Here is a 16461-nt window from a genome sequence, read left to right as displayed (position 1 = left end):
TTCAGCATTTTTTGTGCATTTGTGAGACGCATACTATCCGGTTGTGGAGCTTTTTTTTCTTTCTAGCACATTTCTCAGGGTTGAGGTGGGCTCCCGTGAGGGGAGCCTGGTAATGCACAGTCAGCTTCCCATCAGTGCAGACAGGTGCATCACCAGTGTGGCAGGCTCAGAGTGTGGCTGATACACAGACAGAATTCTTGCTTCTTTTCTAAATAGAAAATGAAGTAAACGATACAGTATATCTTACAGGATCCCCAGAGGAAACATGCTTACATCTGGAGAGCTCTGTTTGCCCCTGTTACTCTCAAGTGATGTAGAGAGTAACAGGGTAGTTTGACAGTAAAGGTATTAACCTCTGAGGGCAGCTTCCCCAGGATGATGTTTACAAGCCATTTTACACGTGCTCACTGATCCACATGGCGCAAACCGTCTGTTTCCAATCTCTGCATCCCTGTCCTCAGCTCTTCTAACATTAGGATCAGAATTTGGTTTTCAATGTTCCTTTCAGGTCTCAGAGAGCCAAAGGTGTCATTTAAATGAGTGGAGGGAATCCGACTCTGATCTTTACCTCACAGTGTCTTCCTGTCCCCTCCCAGCACACATGCTCTCACTGTGTCTCATGACACAGAGATCTCAATTCCCAGCCATAAGGCCACCTTCACACTGGGAATCCAAATTTATCAGTTTTTTACCTCAACATTCCTTAGCAATTGGTCTCTGTTTCTTCTACTCGTGTGTCTCCTGTCGTGCTATATTAAATGAACTTTTTTCTGAGTGCCATGAACATGATAACCTTTTCTAAGGCACCTCCTCCCCCTTCTTACCCAGACACGTGCCACTCATGGGGCACTGAAATGAATGGGACCCAGAGAAAATGGTGGTGACAGATTTCCACTGAGCATCTCTTTACTGAACACCTTCTATGTGCAAGAAGTGGAGACACAGTGGTTAAGAGGGGGCAGGTCCATGTTCTCGAGCAGATCACCTTCAGGTGGAGAACAGAGATAAGAAACAAGTAAGCAACCGGCAGCATTTAGAGAGTGATAAATATTGAAAGGCAAATTCTATAGCGTAACATAGAGCCATCCAGTGTGATTCATATAGTGTGAGCCACGTGACATAAGCAATGTGATTACAGTAAGTAAAATACTTAGGTGATATAGCAATATTGTAAATGTAATCTACATAGTTGTGTGCACAGTAAATTAGAGGAAAATTGTGTAACATAGATGGAGAGTGACCACGTGTGGGGGGTGCCAAGTTTAAATTAGAAATGACTCATGGAATGCCTTCTGTGGAGTTTGAGCTGAGATCCTGTGTAACTTATGATGCTTTTGGTGGCAAGGAACAAAAAACCATGGGCCAAAATGGCTTTAACAACATCAAAGAAAATCACCTGGTAGGAAGTCACAAAGTTGGCTGGTTCCAGGTAGGCGGGTCCACTGGTCCATCCAGGTTACAGAGGACCTGGTTCCTTCTGTCTTTCTGTCCTTCCATGGTCTCAGTGTCAGCCTGGTCCTCGGCCAGCCCTCTCCAGGCTCTGAGGTCACCGTGGCAGTCCCTGTTGTCATCTCTGCTGTGACATCATCCAGTGGGAGAAGGAGGCACAGCTTCCTGTGGATCTCAGAGCAAGGAGACCCTTCCCAGAATCCCCAGCAGACATCTCACACCTCATTGGCCAGAATCGGGTCACAGGCCCTTCCCTAAGCCAATCACTGGCAAGGATAATGGGGTGAGAATGACTGGCTCTGCTGGGCCCATGGTGGATGGAGGGCAGTGAGTTTTCTGAGTAAAATTTTCATAATATTAGAGAAGAAGAAGGTATATGTGTGTGTCAGGGCAGAGGTGCTGGTGTGCGATTAGATGGGCAGTAGGCAGCCACTTATGTCTCCTCAGACCTGAATGACAAGCAGACCTCTGTCAAGGGAAGGTCACGGAAAGGCTTTCGGATGAGGGTGAGCTCAGGAGAGTTCAGGGAGAGAAGGCAGACCCACGAGGAGGGAGCCTGTGTTGGGGGCGGGGAGGGGTGTGTCGGGCGAGGCTGGAGAAGGAGGCAGGTCCAGGTCATTGGGCCTTGTAAGTTGTAATCAGGGGTTGGGTTTTATCTGGTGTGCCACGGGAAGACCCCGGAGAGACCTGACGTGAGCAGGCAGAGGAAAGAGCGCTGGCCAGGAGTGAGCACATTCACCCGAAGCCCTGGGCGGGTGGCGTTCCGTTTTCTATGCTGGATTCAGTGCAGGTAAACTGAGGGTCCTGATGCCAGCCGCACAGAGTCATTGTGGGCACTGACGTATCGAGAGGGGAGGAAGAGCGTTGCAGGCAGTGAGTCCTGTTCGAATATGAGATGTTTACTGTAGACTATTCTCCTCACTGGTGGTAGTAATAAAGTTGGTGTGAACACTGGATTACAAACCCTGAACCATTGCTTCTAGGGGAAATATACACACACACACCTCACGTGGATTATACTCTTAAATATTCTCTTTATTTTACAAAGTATAAAATGCGGTTCAGAAGTGTTAAGTGACTTTCCTGAGGCCGCCCCACTACCGGGTGCCAGAGGAGGTGTTCAGTCCCTGTGCAGCTGGCCCAGAGCAGCGCCCACCCCCATCCTCTGGTCATCCCTGGAGGAGAACTGAGACAAGATGGCAGAGTCGTCCTGTTCGACCTCAGCCTGGAAAGTGCACATGGGGCAGAGGACTCAGCGTTTTCACTGCTCTGCATCAAAGTGCTCCAAGCAATGTTAGCAGCTAGGCAAATTTGCAGATAAGGAATCCACAAAGAATGAGGAATCTACAAACAACAAACATTTATTTCTCATGGTTCTGGAGGCTGGGAAGTCGGGGTCAGGGTGTGGGTGTCTGGTGAGGGCCCTCCTCCTGGTTCAGAGACAGCTGTCTTCTGCTTGTGTCCTCACATGGAGGAGAGTAGAGGGAGGGAGCAGGCTGTCTCTGTGTGTCTCTTCTTCTGAGAGTCCTGATCCCATAATGAGGCCTCCACCCTCAAGACCTCATTACCTTCCAAAGGCGCCATCTCTAAATACCATCACATTGGGGATTAGGGTTTCAATACAGGAATTTTAGGGGGACACAAACGTTCAGGTCTGCATGTTGCCAGTGAGTCCAGGGTGGTTAGGGGTCTGATTGCATGTCCGCCAGTGCAGTGCTCTGGTGGGAAGGCAGGGGTCGCCCTATAATGGGGCGTCCACTCCCTTCTAAGAACCTGAGGGAAGGGCAGTAGCTTGGCATTGTGTCAGCATCACAGTATATTAAAATAAGCACACGTTCCTCCATTCTATTTTCTGCTCTAATTGAGAACCTTGTTCTGATTGCTCTCTTTACAATCCTGGGCATGATAATGCGGATTTATGTCCCTCAAATGCACCCTGAAAGCCAGCTGATGCACTCAGTTTGTCGTCTTTCTTCTCCCTTTTCCCTGAAGGGCAGAGGACTTGGACTGCTGAGTTCTGACACGGTGGGAAGGGGCTCCGGGCTGACCTCAGCCTGCCTCAGTGACACTCCAGCACCCCGTTCATTGCTTGGTGCACCATGTCACTGTGAGTTCAGCCCATCTCCCCATTCGTGGCCTTGGGTAATTCTACTTACAGATTCCTAAAGTCATCTGTGACATTGTGAAGTGGAAATGGCGAGGAGCCATGTCTGTGACAGGGGCGCAGGGCCGGTTTAAGGATCCTGTTAGTTGTTTTTTTTGGCCTTTGATTTCATTCTATCGTGAACTAAGTTCATCTATTCCTTCTCCTTGTGGGAGCGAGTTCATATCCATGCCTTTTGTGGGGGGCGGTGATGATAATTTGTCTCAAACAACGTGGAGGTTTGCTCTTAGAGTTGGGAAGCTGGCACTTCTGCCCCTGCTCTTGAGCCATTCATCAGCGACGTCAAGGGTGCAGTTGGACCTGTGTGTCTGGGGCTCGGAAGGCAGGCTTGGGCTGCAGGTACCAATTCCGGTGAGGAAGAGAAGGTCAAGAATAAGTCCTGCTCTGTGGCTTGCAAAACAGGCTGCCTGGTGCCTCTCAGGGCTGCGTTGGGGAGCCCTCCAGCAGCCCAGCCCTATGCGGAACCCCAAAAGCAGTGTGTCACCTTGAGCAGTTACATCACCTCGCTGGCCTCAGGGTCTTCATCTCCAGGAGGAGACTGTGGACCCCGTGCAGCTTTGTGTTTCCGTGCTGAATTGGTGGTTGATTTGTGTCTTCTGCACATGAAGTGACTTTGCCCCGACCCCCGCCGCCCCGCCTAGATACATAAATGACATTTTCCTGATGGCCCAGGAGAGAAAGTCATCAACATTTTATTGGTTTATCCAGAAGATGTGAGGTGAAATGGGGGCTTCAATTGTCTAGTACCTAGCCTGCTAATGCAGGCACGTCGAAAGGGCACCTCCAAGTGCTGAGTCAAAAGGCCATTACAAAATGCTCCATCCTCACTTCCATTCTGCAAAATGCTAGTTTGATGGGACAAAAATAAGTATATCCACATTTCCAGTGCATTCCGTGAGTATTTCCTACAGGGATTTTAATCTAGCACAAAGCTCTTTGGGTTTTTCAGGAGAGAGCGTCTTTATGGCTTGAATAAAGTTTTTCCTTAGTAACATATGGCCACCTTTGATGCATCTTCAAATATGGAGCACGAGTGAAATATGTCGCACTGGGGTTCGATTGCTGGTGCTTAGAGTATGTGAAAAAGTTAAGGTAAAGAAAAACACGCGCACAAAAGGCACACAGGTGATGTCACTCATTAAATTATGTTTATAGTTTTACTTGTCAGTATTTCGTAATACAAAATGGTTTTCCTGGAGTCTCTTTATCAGTATTTGTCACTAATTAGTGCCTACAAATTACCTTTTGTTCGAGTGCTTTTCTTCTGACTGTCCTGGTGTCTCATTGATCAGAGCTGTTGAAGTTCATGAACTTTCACTGTCAGCTTTGGCTTGCACTTTTCCTGCTGATGCGTCTCAGGATTTTAACTCCTCTCCCCAGGTTTCCAACACCTGCGATTCCATCTTTGTGAACGGGAAGGAAATGAAGAGCAGAGTGGACACGGTCGTGAACTTCACCCACCAGCACTTCACCTCCCAGTTAGAGGTCACTGTCTGGGTGCCCCGACTGCCCCTGCAGGTGGAGATCTCGGACACGGAGCTGAGCCAGATCAAAGGATGGAGGATCCCGGTGGCCTCCAACAGAAGGTGAGGCACTGAGGGAGGGAGACTCTCAGAGAGAGCTGTGCATCTGAGGCTCCTAGGGCCCAGATCCTTGTGGGAGACCAACAGACCTCAGGGGCCCAGGTCCCAGGGCAGTAACATGCACAGTGGGTGACAATGGTCTGGAGTGGTCGGATGGCTCTGATTGGGCACTTACTAGCCCTTTGACATGAGGGGATTATAATAATGGGGATGGTGATGGTATCAACCTCGTGGAGTAGTTGCTAGGATTAGTAAAGTGACGCAAAGCATGAGAAGCACCCGGCACAGGGCCTGGCTTTTAGGGTCTAGTTATTGTTTTATTCCCTGTTTCCTTGTCTGTAAATGTCAGCAATCATCCAGACAGCTCAGTGTGATGGTTGGGTTCTGGGCTCTGGAATAAGGCTGCCTGAGTTTCCACCCTGGCTTTCCCCCGTATAGCTGTGTGACGTTGGACAAGTTACTTAAGCTCTCTATTCCTGTTTCTTCATCTATAACTTGGAGACGATAATATTACTGAAGAGAGTTGTCCCAAGGATTCAATGAAATGATGCATACTGAGCAGACAGAATTCTAAAGATGACGCACCTCCAGAATTCCCGTCTCCTGGTTTTCAGTCAAACGCTATCTGGTGCCGCTGTGAAGGGATTTTACAGATCTAATTAAAATTCCAAATCTGTCAACCTTAAGATTTGGGAATTATCCAGGTGGGCCTGACCCATCGGTTGAGCCGTTTGTTAACAGTTTTCTCTAGCTGGTAAGTGGTACCATACAGGATGTAACCTTACAAAACTGACCTGTTTTTATTTGGCATGATGCCCTTGAGATCCACCCAAGTCGTCGCACATATCAGTAGTTCATTTATTTATACCGCTGATCGCGTCTTGTGGAGCATGTTATCACAGTTTGCTTAATCAGTCACCCCTCAAAGGACACTTGTCTGTCTCCAGTTTGGGGGCTGCTACACAGAGAACTCCTATGACACTCGTATGTGAGTTGTTATGTGAACATAAGTTTTCATTTCTCTGGGGAAAATGCCCGAGAAGGCAATTGTTGGGTCATACGGTGAGGGCATATGTCACTTTAAAAGAAACTGCCGAACCATTTTCCAGGGAGGCTGGGCCATTTTGCATTCCCACCAGCCATGCATGAATCACCCGGTTACCCACATCCTTACCGGCCGGTTGAAAGGTTACAAATGCAGTTCCATTTACGATGATATAGAAAATGGAACACAGGCGAGTGGTGGCTCTGGGTCCGGGGTGGTGTAGGAGGACGAAGGAGCAGCACGGACGCCCCGTGGAGAGGGACCTGTTCTGTGTCTCGATTATGGGGATGGTTCCCCGAATTTGCATGGGATCAAATTGCATGAACTATACATTCCCCCACCCCCACCCCACGGTACTTGTCAAGTTGTAGAAATCTGAATAAGCTCCGTGACTTGTCCCAAAGTCATTCTCCTGGTCTTGATATTGCACTGTGGTTATACGAGATGTTGACTCTGGGGGCCTGGGTAAAGAGGGTATGGGACCTCTCCATACAAGTTTTTTTTAACTTTCAGTGAATTTGTAATTACTTCAACATTTAAAGTTTTTTTTAAGAAAACAATAGAACACAATCTGTCCTAAAGTTTTCATTTTCCCCAGAGAAATGAAGACTTATGTTCACACAAAAACTCATACACGAGTTTCATGGCAGTTCTCTGTGTAGCAGCCCCCAAGCTGGAAACAGACAGGTGTCCTTCTGTGGGTGACCGATAAGCAAACTGTGATAACATGCTCCACGAGACGCTATCGGCAATGTTAATAATGAACGGAATTGTTCATTAAGATGGTATTTCTAAAACTTCTTTCACTCACTCGCCACATTGATGACACTGCCACTTTTGAATACCACCTGTCATATGTTTCATGTTGTTCTTTTTTCAGTGTTATCCATTTATTTAAGGGAAATTTCACATCACTACCAAAAATGGCCAACTAGTAAAAATTAATGCAAAGAAAATAAAGCGTGGTTATTAAATTCTGAGTCGATACTATTGTTTGTCTGAATTTGTCTTTATTAACTAGTGGAGACTAGCGAGTGTCAGAGAAGCGTTAAAGACAGGCTGGCACCGGACAGAGACGCTCCCTGTGATAGAACCAGACAAGTGAAAAATAATCTGGGTGTGTCATTCAATGTTTCTAACGCTCCCTCCCTTTCCAGCTAAAACCACCTCACTTGCCAGCAAGGGTGCTCGCCCCTCACTTTGGGAACCCAGATCTCTGTGCTGTGGTGCTGGTGAAAACCTTCCCTCTGACTTTCTACACGGTTCTCAGACCTTTCCGGGAGGCGGAAGCACAAATTTTAAAGAAAGCACATTTTGGAAGTCAGAGGCGGCTCAGTCCAAATCTGCTCGACTACTCTGAGCCGTGGTTCCTTCACATAAAAATAGGATCATGTTTCATGGCTCCTGTGAAGATGAATGGAATTAGCTCTAAGAAGGGAGGGGACACAAACAGAGGGGACAACCGGCCTGGGCTCGGCCCCGCCTCTGCATGACCAGCTGTGTGGCCGTGGCCGCGTTGCTTCTCCTCTCTAGACTTGGTTTCCTCCCCGCTAAGATCAGAATAAACGCCCTCTCTCCGTGGGGTTCTGCGGAGGCTCAGTGAGTCAATCGTGTGTGGCTGGCGAGGATGTGGTGGACCGAGGTCAGCTCTCGTCATTGCACAGAACACATAGAACAGGACCCGGCGCGCAGTGGGTCTAACTCAGTGCCTGTGAGTCTCTCCCCTGACACAAATCCCTGTCCACTGATGGTCACAGACTAGTCAGCAGCCATCAAACAAGGTCCCCTCATTAAAGGAGACAGTACAGTTTTGTCGACTTGAGGGGAAGGTTCTGGAACAGCAGAGCCAGAGAGGATTTCTCAGAGTGGATTGTGGAGTGGTGGAGTGACAGGAGAGGCTGTGCCAGGGCGAGAGGAAGGCTGGTGTGCTGAGGGAGGAGGGAGAAGCCAGGACGGGCGACAGGGAGCAAGGCGCACACGTCCAGACGTGTTCCAGTGATTTTGGCAGAATCATGCAGCGGCTCTGCGGGGTGAGCAGGCAGGTGCGTTGGGGTGGACTCTGGCTGCCTTTAGGGCCGTGAGCTCAGAGGAGGCCGCTTCTGGAGGGATGAGAGGGCCTTGGCCAGTGGAGGCTGGGTGTTGTAGCCATCCCAGGGGGATGGTTCGTGATCCGTCTTTGCAGTTCCTACAGTGCCGTCCTGGTGTCTTCACACCTTGACTTACTCTCCCTCAGGCATGCTATGGAGCAGTGGCCTTGCTGTGCTCGCCACGATCTGTGCGATCAGTCACAGCGAGTCAGGGATCGAGAAAGGCAGCTTTAATACAATTAGCCGGCATAATCGGGAAGACGGCAGACTAATGTCTCAAAAAAACCATCTTCCAGAGCTGCAGAAGCTTGAGGCAGTTATATAGGGAAGCGTGCAGTGAGGAGGGGTCTAGAGATGTCGGCCTGCAGGCAGGACGGACGCCAGGGTCCCTCATTGTTCTTTTCTTCTGTGGGTGATGATGGATACCGTGTGGGTGTGTTTCCCGCCTGTGGTCAGCCTGTGCCTGGAGAGAAACTCACAGAACAAAGTTTTAATTCGTCAAGCTGTCAGGGAGCACATGTGTCAGCAGAGGCCATAAATCAGGAGAGCGTGTGAATTTTTAGCGCACGTGCAGAGCATCGAGTGGTCACACAGAGGAGGGGCGGGGGCCACTTAGCGCAACAAGATGGCCTCACTCATGCTCACTTGCATGCACACCTGGAGCGAGGTGTTCTTATTTCCACTTCCAAGGTGAGAAGACCGGGCCTGAGTGGGGGCGGCACGCCTCGCTTGCTCAAGGCCAACAGGGAGGAGTGGAAACAGGCCCCCAACAGCCCTTCATTCCAGGCTGTCACGTTCCCTCTGCCACATCGAGGTTCTGTGTCATCCCCGTACGGGGGACCGTTTTGAAATTACAAGTTTCCAGAACACGGAGGACAGAGCCGAGCCTCTGCCTGTTTGGGGCTGTCTCATGGGTGGGGGGTGAGGCAGCGGTGGTGCTTGCAACTCCATGTTCCAAGCACGTGGCAGCACGCGTGGCACACAGTGACCAGGAGAAAGTGCCCATGGAGTGAACGAAGGAGCAGACAGTGAATGAGCCGATGGTGAGCAGGTCTGTTAGGGAGAAGAACCATTTGACATCACTCTGTGCCGTCTCGTGGAATCTGGAGGAGGAGGTACGTGAAACTTCTTACCCGTGTTTATTCCGGTTTGTTTGTGTCCCAGGCCCACCCGAGAGAGCGAGGACGAGGAGGACGAGGAGAAGAAGGGCCGGGGCTGCTCCTTGCAGTACCAACACGCCACGGTGCGCGTCCTCACGCAGTTCGTGGCGGAGTCGCCCGACTTGGGTCAGCTGAGCTACATGCTGGGCCCCGACTGGCAGTTTGACATCACTGACCTGGTGATGGATTTCATGAAGGTGGAGGAGCCGAAAGTGGCTCAGTTGCAGGATGGCAGGACCCTGGTGGGTCGGGAGCCGGGCATCACCACTGTGCAGGTACAGCCATCCACTCCCTGCCGCCTCCCCCAACCCAGTCTCTACTGACGAGCATCCAGGAGATGCTGACGTGCAGGGGCGTGTGTGTGTGTGTGTGTCTGCGTCTGTGTGTGCACACATGCGTATGAGCGTGTGTCAGTGTACACGTTTGTGAGTCTGTGTGTGTGTATAAGGAAATCATGAATAACAATAGAGTATTCATCAATTTTAATGATCTAAACTCAAGTTAATTTTTGCATTTTAGAGAAAGTTGAGAAAAAATATCTAATTTCTTTTACCGGTCAAAGCTAAATTAAACACACAGTGCAAGCAATCTTTCCCTCAATATAATTTACTCTTTGTACATAACTAATAGAAGACCGTAGAGCCTGCGAAAGCTGGGCTTATTTTCCTAATCTCGAGGTTAACCATTTAGCTATAATTTAATATAATATTATGCCTTGAACACTGGATAAAAAAATTTTAAAAAACATGTATTTGCACTAAAAATAATAAAAAATCCATAGTTTAACGCTGTTTTATTATAGCAATGGTAAAACTATTTCCTAGCCAATTGTGACAGGATAATTATGCAGAAATGGTGCAGCATTTTTTTTAATAAAAATTTTAAATGTTAAAGCTCATACTTGATTATTGTATTTTAGCTACTGCCGAAGTTAATTTTTGACAAAGCTGAATTAAATTATTATACTTTGTATTACTTTTCTATTTCTGTGTGACAAATTGTGACAAATTTAGCACCTTAAAACACCACTAATTGGTTAACTCATAGTTTGGTGGATCAGGAGTCCAGGTGAGCCTGGCTGGGTTTGGAGCTCAGGGTGTCCAAGGCTGGAATCAAGGCGGTCGCCAGGCAAGCTTCCGTGGGGTGTCAGGGATGGGTTTGATCCCAGCTCGGGGTGTCGGCAGAATGCAGTTCCTCAGTGTAGGACTGAGGTGTCTGTTTCCTTGTTGACTGTCAGCCAGGGGTCACCCTCTCCTCCTAGAGGCCACCAGCATCACTTCTCATGTGGCCCCTGTGTCATCAGGAATGGCTGGATCAAGTTCTCCTCATGCTTTGAGTCTCTCTGTCTTTCTCTTCTTCCACCAGCCAGGGGAGCACTCTGGTTGTCAGGGCTCATGTGATCACATTGGACCCACCTGGAAAATCCAGGCTAATCTCCCTATTTTAAGGCCCCTGTGCTGTGTAGCATAACATGATCATGAGAGTTACTTTCTCATCATAGTCACAGGTTGAGAGATGAGGCAGGGACAATTCTAGAAATTCTGCCACTGGATATTCCTCTTCATTTGTTAGTCGGCCCCGGTTGCCAGCTAGATGGCAACATAGGAGGAATGGCTTCTTAGGATGTTAAGATTCCCTTTCCCACTTTGCTTAACTCGTTCATCCAGTGAGGACCCAGGGGCCCACACAATGATCACTATGGTCCCATAGTGAACAGCTAACCAGCCACTAGAAGGAATATGAGCGGGAGATGTTCCCGTAAAGAGGTTTGCCACAGTTCTGCAGTTTCACACCTGAATATTAGCTGTTGGGAAAATGTTACTCTTGGAGTACCTAGTGCCAAGGTGGTAATTTTTAGTGATTGCCTTTAAATTAAATCAAGCCCTTCTTGGAAAACACACTTCTATTATCACGGTATGAGTCAAAGGAAAGAAAATGGACCAAGATGATATTTGAAAACTCCTCCTTCATTTGGCAAGGATAGTTGAACAATGGCATAGCGCTCAGGCACGCAATTTCCATGAGGGCCTTCATTTAGCACAGCACAGGCAGAATACTTAGGTGGGCACGTCAATTAAGGAGTTTTAAATGGTGTGTGGAGCAGAGACCTGAGCTTTCTTGCTTCCTCGGAAGGTCCTCTCGCCTCTCTCTGACTCCATCCTGGCCGAGAAGACGGTGACTGTCCTGGATGACCGCGTCACCATCTCGGACCTGGGCGTGCAGCTGGTGGCTGGCTTGTCTCTTTCCCTGCAGCCACACAGAGCCGACAAAAGAGCCATTGTCTCCACAGCGGCCGCCCGAGACATTCTCCAAGCCCCACAGCAGGTGAGACTCCAGAGTCATTTGTCACTGCTCAGTTGAGACAGTTTCTCTCTCCCTCCCATCCTGCAAAGGAGATGAGTAGAGCCCTCATAGCTAGAACTGGTGACTCTCGAAGCTTCCTCCTGCTTCTTACCCCGTCTGTCCTTCTCTGGGAGAAGTGCTCAGTGGCTTAGATATGTCCTCCTCGTATGTACTTTTGCACCTAACCACGTGCTCATATGCCGTTGCTTTGCAGCAGCCTTATCTGTGCTTGGCACACTGTGCTGCTACACCAGGACCAAAGGATCACGTTTGCACTTTTGCCAAAACAGGTGGCTTTTGATACTTAGAAATTCCATTTCAGCTACTTGAACAAGCCTGCCTATCAGTCACCAAGTTGCTACTGTTTACACTTATTGCCACTCTAAAACTCTCCTCCATCTTTAAACTGTTATAAGTCATTTATGATGATACGAGGGACACTGTGCCTTTCAAGCGAGCTAGTCTCGTAATGCATCTTTCCCTGACTGCTTCCAGCCTGGCAAGTTTTGGTTCATCAGCAGTGGTTTCCTAATAAAGTCTGTTCAAAGTGATATTATCTGGAGCACTAGCCTGGTTAGTTGCACCTGGATTTGATTCAGATAAATTGCCTGATCTTTCGGAATGTGTTTAGAAAGGTCAAAGTCAAATTCTGTTGTGTGGCATGCAATAAATTAATATACAGTTTAATGTATCCATTAAAGTGTATTATTTGTTCCTCACATCTGTGGGGCGATAGCATATTATTGATGCCATTTGGAGGCATGCCAAGAGCTGTTCAAAATGATAAAACACAGAAATTTATTTTTGTCAGTTTGTATATCTAAATAATATTATATAGGAACTCATATTTACTTTTGCAAATTTGAAGGAACCTGATTATAACATAATGCTTTGGTTTCATTTTTCTTAGGAAGCAATAGTCAGTTCTTGGATCTTGTTCAGTGATGGTTCAGTGACACCCTTAGACATTTATGATCCCAAGGATTTTTCAGTTACTGTCTCATCGTTGGATGAAATGGTGGTGTCTGTCCAGACAAACCTTCAGTCCAAATGGCCAGTGGTGGTGGCAGAGGGTGAAGGGCAAGGACCCTTGATTAAATTGGAAATGATGATTAGTGAACCTTGTCAGAAGACCAAGAGGAAGAGTGTTCTTGCCGTGGGTAAAGGAAATGTCAAGGTCAAATTTGAACCAAATATTGATGATCACCAAGGAGGCACCAATGATATTGAGGGCATAAATCGTGAATATAAAGACCACCTCAGTAATTCCATAGAGCGTGAAGGAAACCAGGAGAGAGCAGTTCAGGAATGGTTCCAACATGGCGCCTCTGTTGGCCAAGAAGAAGGTACCAACAAAAGCACAACCCCACAGTCTCCCATGGAAGGAAAGGATAAGAAGTTGCTCAGGAGTGGTGGTCCAGATGCCTTCACAAGCTTCCCGACTCAAGGGAAGTTACCAGAACCCAATAATCCTAGTGACCTTACAGTGACTTCAAGGGGGTTAACCGACCTGGAGATTGGCATGTACGCCCTGCTCTGTGTCTTCTGCCTGGCCATTCTGGTCTTCTTAATCAACTGTGTGGCATTTGCTTGGAAATACAGACACAAAAGGTTTGCTGTGAGTGAGCAAGGCAACGTCCCCCATTCCCACGACTGGGTCTGGCTCGGGAATGAAGTGGAACTTTTGGAGAACCCCGTGGACATCACACTCCCGTCGGAGGAGTGCACAACCGTGATAGACAGGGGGCTGCAGTTCGAGGAGAGGAACTTCCTTCTGAACGGCAGTTCCCAGAAGACTTTCCACAGTCAACTGCTCAGACCTTCGGACTACGTCTATGAGAAGGAAATTAAAAATGAACCTATACATTCATCGGGCCCAAAGAGGAAGCGAGTCAAGTTTACTTCCTACACCACTATCCTCCCAGAGGACGGCGGCCCGTACACCAACTCCATCCTGTTCGACAGCGATGACAACATCAAGTGGGTCTGCCAAGACATGGGGCTGGGGGACTCCCAGGACTTTAGAGACTATATGGAGAGACTGCAGGACCAGATGTGAACTCCTCTCTTATGTTTGTACTCACCTTTATGCCTTCTGTTTTCTGAGTGGTGGAGCAGTGAGTTTATCAGCAATAGGGGATGATTTAGCAAAGCTTAGCTTGTGGAGGTCTGGTGGGTCCCTTCCTGAGCAGGTAGCAGAGGTCTGGGGGGCTATAGCAGCTGGGTTAGAAGCCAGGAAATATCTCTGAAACAGCCACATGTAGGTCCTGGAGAAATTCTAAGACAAAAGTTTTATCTGCTGCCTGGTACAGGCTCAGTTCGAATATAATAAACCTGACCCCACAGACATTGTTAGTCATCTCGTGAGAAATGGCCATGTGGAATTAGAAAAGACTCGGTGTTGATTTTTCTATTCCTACATCTTGTAAAGCACAGTGGACGTTTCTTGCCCTTGGCCTGAGCTTGGACATACGTGAGGATGCCGAATGTAGCTGCCCTTATTTGTTATGAGCACTGCTGATTATTTTTATATACATTTGCACCTGCGCCTGGTTCCTTTGACCTCTGGAATTCTTTTTGAAACATGAAGAAAAGAAATTTCGTTCTTTCCTCTGAGGTCTGTTTGATTTACACATGAGTTTCCGTCCCTGAGATCTGCCGCATCACGTTATTTCCTGGGTGTCCCTGCAGGATCTTCTCCACTTTCCCCCACTTGATCACTTAGGGGCGAGAGCTGAGAAGCTTATCCTCGCTCTGTCTTTCCTTCTTTTTGTTGTTGAACTTTCTTGTATGAGGCGGGGACGCGGGATTTTACTTAAAATATGAATATGCTGTGAGGGAGACCATTTCTTTACAGTTTTCTACATGGAGCTTAAAACCTTTCCAGAAAAGTTGTGCACCATGAACATTTATTTTGATCTTCTGCTTGTGGAAGATTCATGAGGAACGCCTGGAGTACATTTCTGAGGGCAAAAAGACCTCGAAATGGCTGTTTTTATACGAGTGCTTTGTGGTCAACACAAGTTGTTATCCAAACTGAAACCAAAATTTAGAATGGATGTACACAGAACGGAAATTGCAGAGGAAATTCTTTCAGATTAAACTTGCCATTTTACCAGAACACAAAATTTTTAAAAAGTAAGTAGAATGATGTTTCAACTTAGCAATATGTAGAAATTCATCCATACAATGCCTCCCCCCGAGACTCTGGCAGAGATAAAACCTACACAGGGTGTGCACCAAGGGGGAGAAGCAATGGGTTTCCCCCCAAATTCATAAAAATAAATGACTTAGTTTCAGAGCTTAAGAAGCAGCAGTTACGATGAAAAACCCTAGCTAGTAGAAAATCAACGTGGCAAGAGAAAAAGCACATGATTCCTGTATAATTTTAAAATAAAAGGTGTTTTTCAAAGAATAGCATGAATGGTTTCCAGCAAAGCAAGAATTTCAGATTAGGAAATTATGAAAACATTTTTATTAAGATAGGATATCTGGAAAAACAGACAGGACAAGTGTGCCTCCTTACGAGTTCCCTGAGCCGCTGGCATCTGTTTCTTAGTGGCGGGGCCTCGAGGATCTGCAGAAGGTGTCCGAAGCAGTTCTTGACTCCAAATGGCTGTCAACTGAGCTGTACGAAAGAGAGGCATTCAATTGTTCTCATAGATTTCTGTGCCGGGGAACATGACAACCCAGCCTCCTCTAGCCATGACATGGCAGCCACAAATTTCTACCTGTGTCTCTCGCCCACAGGACTACAGTGCGTTTGCAAACCCTTCATCCGTTACCAGTGATGTTGGCCTGACCTCCAGAGGTTTAAATCTCAGTTTTAAAATTGGGGTTAGGAACTGAAGCTGGCGAATTTCCAAAAATCTTTCAATTTGATTGGCAAGTGAAGCCAGGAGGTCCAGGCATTAGCTCCAAAAGCAGTTTGCAAGGAGATGGCTGACACCTTGTAGCAAGAGCTCCTCCATTAGCCAAGGATGCCGCCAGTGCTTTGGAAAGGGTTGGGTGGGGAGGGAGCTCAAAACTGACTGTGTAGGGCAGAAGGGAAGTTCACGTGCTGATTAAAACATAGCCATCCAAACGCATCCTGCTCCTCCTCTAAGATATTCTCAAGTTTCTCTCCCTTGGATCCTCAACATTCTAGAAATAATGAGAATATCATTTCTGGAACTGAGGAAGCTCAGCTGATATGGGGGTGAAGCTCTTTCTCTCACACACACAGCAGGCTGCCTCTGCTGATAGGTGGAGACTTTGGGTGTAATTCGGGAGGGGGCAGGGGAAGCTACCGTTGTCATAGGGAGCCTTATTAAGGAGCATACAAATTAGAGCGTTTCCTGTGGTCTGTGTGCTTGATGCGGCACAGAGAGCAAACTGTGGAGCGTTAGAGCGTCACTGGTTTCTCAGCAGAGCTGGAAACTGCCCCCTGTCCTAAGACGCCCCCTGCGGCTGCGCTGTCTCACCCGGAGTGACACAGGCTTGTCCAGTCACCTTGGCTAGTTACGCTGAGACTCAGTTCCATGTAATCAAATGGAAGATCATAGAGGAGGGGGTCCCTCTTACTATAGAACGCACGCTCGCCTATACACACACATTGATACGTGTGTGTGTGAATAGGGAAGAGCAGAGA

The 16461-nt window shown here is 47.7% G+C and overlaps 1 protein-coding gene across 1 annotated transcript in view; it reads left to right on the top strand.

Moving 5' to 3' along the window:
• The window catches only part of LOC124227126 (transmembrane protein 132B), a 212144-nt gene extending 197711 nt beyond the window's left edge, over nucleotides 1-14433 (top strand). Inside the window, exons 6-9 of the mRNA XM_046641014.1 lie at nucleotides 4994-5199; nucleotides 9493-9763; nucleotides 11622-11813; nucleotides 12742-14433. Coding sequence (XP_046496970.1) covers nucleotides 4994-5199; nucleotides 9493-9763; nucleotides 11622-11813; nucleotides 12742-13890 — 1818 coding nt within the window. The 3' untranslated portion in view covers nucleotides 13891-14433. The remainder of the gene's footprint in view (nucleotides 1-4993; nucleotides 5200-9492; nucleotides 9764-11621; nucleotides 11814-12741) is intronic.
• The last annotated feature ends 2028 nt before the right edge of the window (nucleotides 14434-16461 follow it).

This window comes from Equus quagga, chromosome 15 (assembly GCF_021613505.1).
Source record: "Equus quagga isolate Etosha38 chromosome 15, UCLA_HA_Equagga_1.0, whole genome shotgun sequence".
NCBI lineage: Eukaryota > Metazoa > Chordata > Mammalia > Perissodactyla > Equidae > Equus > Equus quagga.
The sequence above is the reverse complement of the archived record's forward strand: the minus strand, read 5'-3'. Positions and strand labels throughout refer to the sequence as shown.